The sequence below is a fragment of the Zootoca vivipara genome, chromosome 12 (assembly GCF_965207765.1).
Source record: "Zootoca vivipara chromosome 12, rZooViv2.hap1.1, whole genome shotgun sequence".
NCBI classification, from domain to species: Eukaryota; Metazoa; Chordata; class Lepidosauria; order Squamata; family Lacertidae; genus Zootoca; species Zootoca vivipara.
In genome coordinates, this window is record NC_142595.1 from 32,291,994 (window position 1) to 32,306,463 (window position 14,470).

At 40.4% G+C, this 14,470-nt stretch overlaps 1 protein-coding gene across 1 annotated transcript; it reads right to left on the bottom strand.

Moving 5' to 3' along the window:
* Window positions 1-4,018: 4,018 nt before the first annotated feature.
* On the bottom strand, window positions 4,019-11,387 carry LOC118095426 (vomeronasal type-2 receptor 26-like). Its single transcript, XM_035136676.3, has 6 exons — window positions 11,116-11,387; window positions 10,310-10,601; window positions 8,707-9,567; window positions 7,821-8,048; window positions 6,035-6,161; window positions 4,019-4,923 (listed from the first exon to the last, which is right to left on the bottom strand). The coding sequence occupies exons 1-6, from the start codon at window positions 11,385-11,387 to the stop codon at window positions 4,019-4,021; spliced, it is 2,685 nt and encodes an 894-aa protein (XP_034992567.3).
* Between the last annotated feature and the right edge of the window lie 3,083 nt (window positions 11,388-14,470).

Here is a 14,470-nt window from a genome sequence, read left to right on the forward strand (position 1 = left end):
ACAGTATAATGAAGCTCCAAAGGGTGTTTGAGTGTTCAACTGATTCCTCCCCCATCCCTTTGTCAGGCACCTCGGTTTACAAACACAACTGGTTCCGGAAGTCTGTACTTAACCTGAAGCGTACTTAACCTGAAGTGAACTTTCCCATTGAAAGTAATGGAAAGTGGATTAATCCGTTCCAGATGGTCCATGGAGTACTTAAACTGAAGCGTACTTAACCTGAAGTGAACTTTCTCATTGAAAGTAATGGAAAGTGGATTAATCCATTCCAGACGGGTCCGCGGAGTACTCAACCTGAAGCGTACTTAACCTGAAGTGAACTTTCCCATTGAAAGTAATGGAAAGTGGATTAATCCGTTCCAGACGGGTCCGTGGAGTACTTAAACTGAAAATACTCAAACCGAGGCATACTTAAACTGAGGTATGACTGTATTCCCATTTACTTCTGCGTTGTATGGCATCCATGTCCTTTTAGAAAAGCGATCTGGCATTGTGAGGTATCATTTGGACTCTATTTCAGTAAGCAAAATATTCTGAACCATGTCACATTCTGAAATGTTCCAACCGTGCGATAAAATTCTGTGGGAATCTTAAGTTGATGGCATGGGAGTTTGAACTGGGTCTCTAGCATTAAACAAATTTCCTGTTGCAGTACCAGTGCTCTGGTCAGTCAAAGTTCTGCAGAGGAATAGCATCCTCAGTGCTGCAATGCTCTCCTTAGTGCTTTCAGCTGACTCTACAGATTGAAGCCAATCAGGTTCCATCCCAAACCTATGGAAAGTTGCCATGTACTGCAATATTCTTTTTTCCATTGTTGATCACCAGCCTGAGCAATTTGCCTTATTGATAGATTATTTAAATTTCCCCATGCATAACACCTGACAGACAAGACACCTCTGGATACAATTGTTGGGAATGACAAGTGTGGGAGAATGCTATTGTGCACAGGTTCAACTTGAGGGTTTCCCACAGACATCTAGCTGGCCACTTTGAGAATTAGATGCTGGACTAGATAAGCCTTTGGCCTGATCCAGCAAGGCTACTTTAATGTCCCATAGTTACCCTGCACAGCCTTCCCACCCACCCAGTCTTCTAATTGTCCTCAAGCCTTTTTGTGCCTATTCCTTCTGCTTCTGTTTGGTTTGTCTTTTTCAGTAAGTGAATTCACATAAGTTCACAACTATACCTCCTTCCAGTCCCTCATATGCTAATTGCTTTACTCTCCTCAGAACTACACTTTGGATCTCAGCCTATCAAGAGTTAAGCCCCAAATAAAACAAAGACCCATGTAGACATTGAGAAAATTCTCAAGTGAGACAAGTACACATTCCTTAGAGTTTTAACAGCACAGTCTTTCAGGATGAATCAGATTTTTTAAAGATTTCAAAACCCTATTCTTCCACCTCATATTACTATTGCCCATTTTTTTTCTTGTGGATTTCATGTCACAGAGTTACTAAAGATGGGTTTCTTTATTTTGTTATTTGCCATCTGTTTGGCAACATTGGAAGGACAGTTTCCTTTGGTGCTATTTAAATCAATTTGATGTCAGATGTCACTGTGTTTCTTGCTGTATTTTCAGTTCCATATTGTAAATGTAATAGTCTATAAATAAAACACTGTTCATTGGACTATCCCCATAGCATATGTCTCAAACTATTCGTAATTTGTGGTGTGGGTTCATGCATCTCTTGTCTCATGGGAGAGAAAAGCATAAATAAATTTAGGTCTCAAAAAGGAGGTGCTGTGTCCTTTTTTTTTTCATCCTTCCATTCTTAGGCACCTCTGTCTATCTGAGGGGTGTCTACAGAGCTGGTAGTGAGTTTAGTCTCTTTGTTCTGCTCATCTATACTTGCATCTGGGATATAAAAGTGGCCAGTAAGAAAAGGGATTACACTGCTTCACCCATCAAAACCAAAACTATGAAAGGTTCATTCCGTGCATTTGGCACATATCTCCATTGCACTAAAATTATAACTCATTTGGGATATTATTATTTTTTACTTATTTGGGAAGAGAGGGATTACCCTTTTTAAAAATTGGATAAACCACCATCAATTTTCAACTGAAAGGGACTATGATTGTTGAGTTAATCTCAGTAAACAGATTAACAAGCACAAGGAATCCACAATTGGAATATATTTTACATAGTTCAGGAGGCAACAAATCAATGATGCTTACTTCTAAGTAGAGTTGCAAAGGACTGCTCTTTTAATATGGAGATTTCATGCATGCAGTGTCAAATGGGCATATATCGATAGTTCAGTATTGTGGTTACCATTACAGTGCATTCACTCATTTAAATGAGTAGGGCCACTAACAATACTCATTCAATAAATAAAACTAGCACATTGTTTACTATATAAGTACTCAGGAGGATGATTGCAGCATGTGATGAGAGGAATCACATTTATTGCATATATTAATATTGCACAGCACAAAGCAATTGGATGCATAAAAACTGACTCCTCTTAGAATAAAACATCAAAGAACTTCTTCAAAACAGGTAGAAAAATATCAATGATGAATCCAGAAAGTGGTATAAAGCATATGCATGTTCAAACATAGGTTCTTCTTCTTAAATATATGTCATAATTACTATAAGAGCAAAAATCAAATATATTGTCTCTCCCATAGCCTACATTAGCCTGCATCCAGCCTAAGGCTATGTAGCATCTGGATGGACATCTTATCACACCCTTCTCTCACTGTGTCTGGAAACAAAAGACCAATAGGCAACTATCTTCAAGATGGTGAATTTACAATTGAATATCCTCATGGAATCTAAGGTTAAAAACACACATGAGGACTAGCAGAGAACATCAACAGTTAGTTATCAACTAAGAAGCTTAGAAAGCATCCTTCTAGCTTAGTATGCTCCAATGGAATGTTCTAATGTTAACCCCTACACAATATACATACAGGCATTTCTCCATTTCAGTGTGTTACTAAGCAATTATGCTTAACAATCTTTTCAGAGGATTACCCAATGACACCTGCATTTCCCCCTTCTTTGCAGTGATACCTTCTCCCTCCTGACCACAATATCTTTAAGATCGCCTATTATTGTTAGGAATAGTCACTCTCTGTTCAATTGTTTGAAGGCAATGAACAATAAAAAGAGCAAAAACAAACAAACAAACATGTTAAAAATATGCACGTACAAAATCCCCAGCATACATTTAAAAACAAAATTTATACCATACAAAATAGATAATCTTGCCACAGACCATTTTTTTTTCTAGCTGGGAAAGCCTGTTGCGACAAACATACATTTAATTGTTTGCAGAAAGTATGGATAGTGGGTTCCTGTAACATCTCAACAGGAATGGTATTCAGCAAGACAGGGGCAACCATCAGGGGGTGTCAACTTGAATAAAATATTGAGGGGTGGGGCAGGTAACCCCCAGCCCACATAATCAATCAGAAGATGCAGCACAAGCACATCATTTGAATAACAATGCCCATCAAAATAATTATTGTGACCTGAAGGCAACTCAGCCCCTAGGAGTTGGCTCTTACGACAGCCATACTGAATATGCTGCTCTGAGTTACTGAGGAGCAGGCTTATGAGATGTTTGGAACTTGCAGGAGATACTTTCCTGTCCAGACAATTACTGGCTGTATTAAGCATAATGCAGCCCAGGGCTTTTTTCACCTAGAACTGACCGGAACTGTTCTGGCACCTCCCAGGTAGGTGCCATTGCATTCATGGGAGGCATTCATGGGAGTTTTGGCATGTCTTATTCTAGAAAAATAGCACTGATGCAGCCTTTCAAGTAAGCTGCTGAAAACCTACTTTGAAAAACAAAACAAAAGGAGTTGAGTATATTTTAATAAAAGAGTTGTTGAAAGGATAACAAAAGAAGGAAAGGCAGTTCTCAGTCTGTTAGCCCCAAATTGTTTCTCATGCTGGGAGGAGTTTAAAAAGTGCATGTTCTCCCCAGGGCTGAGAGTACTGTGCATGATTTCACTGCTCGATAAAAGCTAATATCAGAAGACCTAGAAGCTTAACATATCACATTTTCCCTCTGCTCATCAAATGCTCCTTATTGTTCAGCTCAGGCCTGAACACAATAATGTACCATTTAGGGAAAAATATGCAAACCAGTAACCCAGCACTGGAGGCTATGATAGAAAAGGTTTCCACTGCTACCATGTATTTTCCCTTAGTACTCAGATAGGCTGGAATAAAAGATAACCAAATACAGCAAAAGACCAGCATGCTGAAAGTGATGTATTTGGCTTCATTGAAACTGTCTGGCAATTTCCTGGCTTTGAAAGCCACAGTGAAGCTAAGAATGGCCAGGAAACCGATGTAGCCCAGGACACAGTAAAACATGGCAGCTGACCCCTCATTGCATTCCAATATAATTTCATCAATCATTGAATCCATGTCAATATCTGGGAATGGTGGAGATACTGCTAGCCAAAGAGTACAAATGCCTAATTGAATAAGGGAGCAAAACAGAAGAATGGAGTTGGTGAATTTCTTTCCCATCCACACCCTCATCCTGCTTCCTGGCTTTGTGGCCATGAAAGCAAGAATCACTGTAGTGGTTTTTGCCAACAAGCTAGAAACTGCCACAGAGAAGATTATGCCAAAAGCAGTTTGTTGCAAGAGACATGTCACTTTCTCAGGTCGGCCAATGAATAGCAAAGCACAGAGAAAACAGAGTAAGAGGGAGACAAGCAGAGTGTATGTGAGATTTCGGTTATTCGCTTTGACTATAGGAGTGTGTTGGTATTTCACAAATGTTCCTAGCACCAAACCTGTGATAATAAAAAAGGAAAGAGTACAAATGGATAAACTTAGCCCCAAAGGTTCTTCATAAGATAAGAATGTTATGACTTTAGGAATGCAAAACTCCTGGTCCTTATTTGGATAATAAACTTCTGGGCATGTAAAACAATGATCCATATCTGAAAAATAAAAAATAATTGTGGTTTTGATTTCTCAAATGCATTATAATAATACCTTTATTCATTATCATTTAGCCATTACTGTTGTTGTTGTTGTTGCTGCTGCTGCTGCTGTTATTTTGTTAACAGCCTAGCAGCCTTTTAATGGCCACAGATTTCTAACTGGTTCATGTCTACATCCTGCCCACAGGCACACATATTTTATTAAAATTTCATCTTCCAGAAAATGTTTTCACAGAAACCTAGAAAATTCATGTTAACCTAAAATACAGAACTTGATTCCTTATATTCTTTTTTTATAATAATTTTTATTGATTTTTTTATAGAAACAAAACATACAAAACATACAAAATAAACTCTGTCCCTTCATTTTCCCTCCACCCACAAGACCACTTCTGCCACCAGTGATACCCATGGGCATTGGGAAACAAAGGGGTCCATTTTAAGCTGGGTTTGGCCTCCCCCCTCCCTCCTCCCCCCTCCTCCCCCCCTGCCACTAAGAGGACAGAGGCGGAGGATCTCTGGGGTTTGGCTTACCCCCAGCTAATTCTTCAATGTAACACTATACTAGAAAAGAGAAAAAAGGAAAAAAGAAAAAACATAAAAAAGAAAAAAGAAAAAAAAAGAAAATATAAATTTCAAATCTTATTTTCTTAACAGTTTGTTTGCGGCTTCCACGATTCTCTTCCTCCTGGATTTCCTAACTTCTTTACTTGCTTATGGCGGGTTTTCTATTCTAATTCAGAATCTTATTCTTATAATATTAACTTAATCCTCCTCCTTCTTCATGCTGCCCCCCTCCGAGTCCCCTCCTGCCACTAGGGTAACCCGAGGGGTTCAGTAGTCAAAAGGTTCCATTTTTGTGTCTGGGTTTCCTTCCACCCCTCCCTCTCCCCTCAAAACACCCCCTGCCACTGGATGCCAAGAGTAAAGAGAGGGAGACAGGCAGTTCTCTACCCAGACACCTCTGATCTGATTCCTTATATTCTTATCACAAAATGCATAGCTGTCAAGTTTTCCCTTTTGTCACGAGGAAGCCTGTTCAGCATTAGGGAATTTCCCTTAAAAAAAAGTGAGAACTTGACAGCTATGAAAATGCCATATCTCTTACCTGTTTGGTTTGAGACTTTCCCTTTTGGACATGGGATGCAATCATAACAACAAAAGGGCTCCCCTTCCTTTCCCCTCTTATTGTAACCAGGGTGGCAATTTTCATTACACAGAGAAAAGGGCAGTGCCTTTGCATAAATGAAAAAGAAGAATGTATAATACTCAGAAACATGCAGATCACAATTTTCTTACTGGCTGATCCATTGGCTAACACTATGTAATATTGTTCCGTATTACATTTTAGTCTGCTCCTTCTTCCCTACACCCCAGAATGAAGATCCAATACAAGAGGTATATAGCAGGCATCCCCAAACTGCGGCCCTCCAGATGTTTTGGCCTACAACTCCCATGATCCCTAGCTAACAGGACCAGTGGTCAGGAAAGATGGGAATTGTAGTCCAAAACTTCAGATAAGGGCCAAAGTTTGGGGATGCCTAGTATATAGTCATAACCTTATTTATGCAGCATGTTAGGGACCTACAGTTGCTGCAACTATAAGTTATTCTTCTTTCAAGCTGGCATCCCTCTATTGAGAAGACAGCTGAGCTAGACTCCTGTTGTTACTTTACTAGGGCAACAACACTCCAGGATGACAAAGATGATTCATGCAGGAAGCATACATGTTCTCCACTCTTCATAAGCTGGTCAGTGTTCAGAAGGATGAAACCTCCAGGTACAAAGAAGATCCCATCAACCCTAGTCCTACAAGCTGAGTGGCAATGAGAAGTAGGCTGGTTATCACCCTTAATCCAAAAGATGTCTGGAAGTGCTCACCAAGGAACGCTGTCCTAAGGCCCCTCCTTGTTCACACTACTTGGTGATTCTGACAGAAGAAAAGGCCAAACAAACTAATCAATCACCACACCCAGAATGAGGAGCACACCCAGATGGACCAGTAAGGAGCAGGTAAAAAAGGATGAGCCAAATGTCCAATCATGGATGAATCCAAAAAGTCCTACTTTAGAGCTCAATAAGAACTAACTAATCTTGTACCATGTAGAATGCTGGGGCAGGGGGTGGGGATTGCTCTTCTCACTCTGAAGACATTGCTTTGTAGCATGGATTATCATAATCAAAAATGCATTGCTTATGAGTAAACCCTGCCTTCTAGTATGATATAAGTAAAATAGGCACTATGAAGGAAGGGTATGCAGCTACAAGACCACATCAAAACATTTTTTTCTTATCTACTTACATCACTTCATCATTTTCCAGAAGTGCTCTTTCAATTACATTTTCCAAGTGACAGACTTATGTGCAGTAAGACCATAAATTAGCAGTATGCCATTTCCAAACAAGGTCAATAATGAAAAGGGGCTCAATAATGCCTAAATGAATTGACTTTGCAGTTCAGTACTGTAATATGAATCTGACATTGTTCAATGATCAGACTGATGATGTGGCAAACCAGTTTCTGAACTCAGAATACTCAGAAATATGAAGATACCACTTCAGACTGCAGATGGTGGCCAGATCACACTTATTCCTGACATCTAGTCATAGCTGCCAAGTTTTCCCTTTTCTCGCGAGGAAGCCTATTCAGCATAAGGGGAAATCCCTGTAAAAAAGGGATAACTTGGCAGCTATGCATCTAGTTTTCAACATGCAATGGTTTAATTTGTTCTCAATGTCAAGACTTCAATCATGTCAGGTTCCACCTGCAATCTGAAGTAGAATAGTCCAGTCCATACACATACATTACTACCTCAGAATCAATTTCTGAGACCATTTCTCACCATTTATTTAGAATTTGAAGACTTCCATAAATGCCTACATTCAGATCCTACCTGATTAAATTTGCTGTGCCACATGATAGCATCATCATTAATGGTAAATACTTGGTGTTCAGGAGCCAGAGGATCCAATTTTCCAACTTTCAGTCGAATGAAAGATTGGTTTGGGAAAGTGACCCAGTTTATAATATCAAATCCAGCTATTAGTTCCCCATTATGGTCAAAGGAAACTTTGTCCCCAGAGCTGTTGTTAAATGAAATACGTTTCAGAAGATGATGAAGCTAAATTGAAAATAACACAGAAGTACCCAGTGAAAGGTATGGAAACAATTGATACTGCTAAGCAAATAGAGACCTAGTGAGTGACCACTGGGAACCTAGTATATATATAATTTATTAGTCTGATGGGTTTGTTATTTTTTTAAAAAGAAATGAAGAACCACTTGTGAGATTACAAAATATGTAAATAAGATATGTCAGAGCCTTTTTGGCCTGCAAACATATACACATCAGGGTTATTTTTAATAAAGTTGTGGCCAAACTTTTTTGCCCAATAACATTCAAATTTGATTCTGTGTCACTTTGTATTTATTTATATTGGGGGGGGGATGTTTTGGGGCTCAAAGCACAATCCTTATGCATGTTTACAATTAGTTTACAACAGCTGTGAAAAAGGCAAAAATGTTAGGAATCATTAGGAAATAGATTTATATAAAAGTGTTGTTACACAAATCAATGGTGTAACCACAGTTGGAATACTCTGTAGAGTTTCAGTTGCTTGTAAAGTGTTCAGAAATTGGAAACAAATTCAATGGTCTGGAGCAACTCCCCTGAAGGATACATTTTTGGTGAGAATCGGACAGATGGGGGAGGGGGGAGGTGTGTGTGGAGTATTGCTGCAGCCAAATATATATTATGCATAGTCTGCTGAGGGCTTTACCTGCCATGACTGCTTATTCTGAAGGGTCCCATCATTTCCATGCACCATTGCTTTAAATTTGGATGTGGATGATTGCAGAGTGTGCAAGGCATGAGCTGAAGCATAAACTCCATTGTAAATGCTATAGCTGTGGCCAGACATGCTCCTTTCAAAGAAGGCCCCTAGAAGGCTCTCTAGCTTCTCTTCTCCAGTACAAATATTCTTGTCCTCTTTGTCTGCAACTGAATTTGACCATGCACAGTTGAAAGATTGCTCCCAGAATTCTCTTATAAAGCCATCACCCTTTATCTTTGTAGGGTTTACGCTCTGAAGAAATTTGGAGAAGGCTGAGACTTCACTGGAGTGAATAGTGAAGGACAGTGAACCATGGATGGCTTGAACATCCCAGTTCCTTTGATATGAAAATGATCCCAAGTCCATTTGGGCTGTCATAATCCAGACAATACCTTTTGATATATTTTCCGTGAATTCCAGTTTTGGTAAATTCAGCCACCATCTTATTGCTGTTGTGGACTGCGTTTCTCCAAAGAAAACAAATGCACTAGCCTTGCTTTCCATAATCATATGATATATTTTCAAGCCCTGATTCAACATGTCCAGCATACTATCAATGAAAGATATTTTCATTTGCTTTTCTACAAAAGCAAAACAAATGCCATTCTGGGAAAACATTGGAAGCACAGCCTGAACAATTCGTTCTCCATTTTCATCATCTAAAACAAGGACCCCAATCCATGTCCAGTTGAAATGCAGCAGCAACTTGAGAATCCCCATGTACTGATGAGATTCATTTGGGACCATTTTATAAAAGGGAAATGCTTCATTTTCATTATTCATTGTTGGGGCACAGCCATAGATGAACTAAAGGGAAGTGTGGTGGTGGTGGAGGAGGAGGAGGAGGAGGAGGAGGAGGAGGAGGAGGAGGAGGAGGAAGAAGAAGAAGTGTGATGCTACTATTGCTCAACAGTCATCCTTGTTCCCAAATATCAACAAGTAAATATTGGTCATGAATGAGAAATTAAGGAAAAGGAAATAGACCTTTCCCCCCTCTCTCTTGTTTTGAAAATGGTATAAATACAAAAGCAATGAATATATTGGTGCAGGAGATCACACTGATCTAAAAGGGAACTCCCCTTCTTCTCTTTAATATGGCACCATTATAACATTTTTGTGAATAAACCATACTAATATTGTTTTATTTATTTATTAAATATATATATATGCTACCCTACATCTAAATACCACAGGGCAACTTGCAACACTTAAATCTGATATTCAAACAGTAGTTAAATTCTGCCACTCAGTTTTCACAGCTATAAAACTTAGCTTGGAAGACTAAATAGACATTTTAGGCTGCAATCTTTTACCCAGTTTCTTGGTAGTAAGTCCCTTTGAAATCAGTGGGTCTTCTTTCCATCTGATGTGGCTAAACTGTGGCCTTACATATGTTGTTAGAATGCCACTTCTGTCATTCCTGACCACTGCCCATTCTGGCTGCAGATGATGAAAGATGGTCCATCAACATCTAGATTACTTCTAATGTTCCCAATCACATTGTTAATGATTTGTTAAACTTCTGCATACCACTCACCACACTGCCTACCTGTGGGATTTTGTAGATGCTTAACAGGGTTGCCAAGTTTATCGAAGTTTGAGAGTCCAGTCCCCCAATGACTGCTATCAGATTGCTCTGAGCATTACACACGAAGTTGGGTCTAAACCTTTCCTGTGCATAGATGAGATTCATGGTGGCATGAAAGGTCCATCTTGCATTGAAATAGCTGTCATAGATGTGAAAACCCAATGTGGTATTGGGCAATATATGCGGGTTTTCATTTATCTCCTTTACCGCAAATGCCAAGGCCAGGATGTGCTGGTAGTTTTTAGTCAGTAAGCTACAAAGAGAGTGACATACTGCATCAGAAGGATATTCTGAAGTCAATAAAATAATCATTACTGTCTTGTTTTCTCCACAGAACAGAGAAGCTTCAGAATCTTACATCACCTCAAATTGTTAAACATATTGTGCATGGATGTGCAAATGATGGGTCTGATACAGAAAGTGTATCAATGACAGTAAGATTAAGGTGATGTAAGAAAGTGACTCAGCGTGTCACAAAAGTAGAGAGAAAGGCTGAAGGACACAGTACTGGGAAAGCAGTAAGACCCAATGCAACTGGCCATCCCCTGCTCCTTCATGTTCAGTAAAAGAACATGGTGGTATTCAGGGTGAGGAATGGCCAGTTTATTCTATGATGGAAGGAAATCAGAAAATAAATTTAAGGAGAGAGAGAGAGAGAGAGAGAGAGAGAGAGAGAGAGAGAGAGAGAGAGAGAGAGAGAGAATGGGACTATCTGGATAAATTAATATTGCTTGTGTGGGAATTGAAGCCTAAAAACGACTCCTTACGCAGGCTCCTCAACCACTGACGTGTGTGGGTGGTTTGTGAAGGCTATTGTGTCTGAAGTGATGAAAATCAGAGAAGTGAGGCCTCCAATGAGGATGTCACCTGGCTGAAAATACTTTTGGGTAATAGTGTAGGGGTCACTGTTGACACATTTAACAACATCAAAATGACACATTGCATGAGGCAACAGCAAGAGCAGCAATGTCAAGATCGCCAACATCCAGAATACGATTTTTCCCTTTAAACACAGTTGTCCTAGTTTCTCAACTGTCATGATTACAAATGAGGTGATTTGATGCCTGAACTGGAAAAATGTGAATCAGCACAAACCTGTCTATCCATCATTCCTAGTCTTGAATTTTATGTTGTTTATGCATCCTTTACAATATTGGCTAACAGTGAAATTCCATAGAGACTTTTTGAATAAAGATAATTTGTTCATCAAACTTCCTTGGATAATTATACCCATGGTTGTGCAATCTCCTTCAAACTGAAGAAGAAAACATGTTTGTCACAGCTCAGCACAGCAAAAGTATTATTTTCCCATTCAGGGACCAGAACTAAGCACATGGCTGCAGGCCTCAAAATGACGCTAAAATAATGGTGGCTAATTTGTGGCCTTCCAAATGTTGCTGAGCCACAACTCCCATCACCAATGAGCCAATACACTTCACCCAATGCTGGCCTGTGTGAGGAAGTGGCACCCAATCCATGTTGGTGGCAACTCCCCAACACAAGGTCAACCTCACCAGATTCCTATCAGGTAGAAGGTGGGCTGCCTGATGCGGGATACATGCCTAATGCCTTAGCCAAACTAACTCTTTCCTTTAATCAACAGAGTTGTGGCCTAATTCAACTCAATGCCAGTCTGCTGTGTCTATTCTTGTGGCCCTCCCTGCAACTGCCACAGCCATTATGCCCCTGTGATGGCAACTGTATCTCAAAATCCATCTTAATTTGTTCCATACCCCAAGCCTTTTTATCCAATTTGAATCGCCCTATTCATTGTAATTGAGAAAACCACTGGAAGTTATAACCTTCCACCATTAATTGTTCCCTTGTTTTAGTTTCACAGTCTCATTGGTTCTACTCATAATCCATATGATGATATTGAAAGCCACCAAGAGATCAAGGAGAATCAAGAGGATAACATTCCCTCTGATCCTCTCCTGGGAAACCTCATTCATCAGGGCACCTCAAGTTATTCCTGTGTTAAAACCAAGTCTGAATCTAGTTTGAAATGGATCTAGACAATCCACATTATGTAAGTGTGCCGTCAGTCAGAAGCGGAGCTAACCACCCTGACACCTGGGGTGGACTGCACCTACCTCACCCCCCTTCCTCTGCCAGTGCCTTCAGTTGCGCAACCCCCACTTTCTTGAGCACATTGCTCAGACAGTTTCTTCAGGAGGGCCAAACCTTTGCTTCGTTTGAGGCAGAAGGCACCATTCCTTCCCACAAGAAAAGATTAGCCACTCTCAGAATGCACCCCATCAGTCCCTCATGACTTGACTGCACAAGCACAAATGGGAAAGTTTGAGGGGGCATGTAGTCAGCCAAATCCATGCAGTTTTCCTGCCCAGGCTGTAGCAACTCAAACAGATTCAGATGAAACTAAGATATTACCCAGGTTTGATTCAACTGCAGTGTCAAGTTCAGAGAAAACATGAACAATTTTGCCATCAAAGTGGTTAGCAAATTTGTCACACATCCCTCTATCTGGGCAGGACATAAGCAGCCCATTTGCCACTCAGAACAGATCTTCTGGACAAAATGGTGGCACAGAAGTAAACTCTCTTCACAGCCACCACTGCTACTAGGTGCTGTTGTGTGCCTCAAGCTCTGTATTGTCATGTTTGCTTTGGGATTTGTGTCACCTGCACTCTGATGTCTAGTTCATTCCATAGCCCAAAGGTCCTTGGGAAACAATGGACCATTCCAAGCTCCATCGTACTGGAGAGGGGCTCAGAATAGTTCATCCCACTGTTCCATAACAAATACAGGACATCAAGGGAAGCACCAGCCATGAGAACTAGAAATTTGCCAAGTGAAGTCTAGAATCCTTCTGATTCCAAAAGTCTTCTGGGGCAGCTTACGTTAACGGTACCCTAGCCCCTACAAGAAGAAGCAATCACAGTCAGTCCAAATATCACTAGGGAGTAAAATTCATTACATTCAGCATGTTGGTCTTCTGTAGTGTATTGTTATTTTGTTGTTTAGTTGTGTCCGACTCTTCGTGACCCCATGGACCATAGCACGCCAGGCACTCCTGTCTTGCACTGCCACCCGCAGTTTGGTCAAACTCATGTTCGTAGCTTCGAGAACACTGTCCAACCATCTCGTCCTCTGTCGTCCCCTTCTCCTAGTGCCCTCCTTTGTAGGCAAGGTGTATGCTTGTCTTTTATTCCCTCTTACCTGAGCACCAAGGGAAAGTGCATGGTGGCTGTGGAAATTTTCTCCAGCTTGGCTTCTAGTTTTGGTTTGTTACATCGTATTTTTGCCCCTAAATGTTACGTTATTATCCTGAGGCCATCCTTGAACAACAGGGAGCACCTAATAAGAAGGGATATATCGGAACTGAAATATTTGAATATTGTTACAAAAGTCTGTCTCCTTTGGAGAATTGAGGCATGGCGGATAATGTTGTAGCTATAAGAAATATGGTTTATTCACCTATTTGCACCTTTAGTCTGCATGGAGGGAGTCCAGATCTTACAGCATGGTCATTTCAAGAGGGGCTTCTACCCCACAGTAGTGCAGCCCTGGAGCCCAAGATATCTGTCCCAGCCAGCTCTGCAGCCAGCCTCCCACAAAGCCTCCCAGTCCTTCCTCCTTCTTCCTTCCAGCAACCCCTGCTCAAAACCTCTATGTTCCTGTCACCTTTTAGTCCTGTCTTTTTATTGTTTTTGTTTTTTAAGATTTTTTTATTAGAGTATGAGAATTTCTACATACATTATATTATCTCCTTCTAATTTTTAATTTCCCATACCACTTTCCCTTTCCCTTCCCACCCTCTCCCCCACCCATAATCCATTGGAAGGGTTCAAACAGTTGTCCTCAGCCACAGGCAGAATGTCTTTAATTTCCACTGAATGTCTTCTGATCCAGTAGTTGTTATCCATTGAAGATAGGGGTTCCATTTGGTCCTTATAATAGTAGACTTGGCCCTCCGTGTTATTTCCTGTGACGTTACTGCCACAATGTCTGACTGAATGAATTCAAACAAATAATTAGTCCAGACCTCTACTGTCCATTTTTCTCTATCTTTCCAACCTAAAGCTATTGTTGCCTTTCCCGCTAGTATCATTGCTTTGAAGGTGTGCTGGTCACCTTTCCCTATGGCCATGTTTCCTAGTA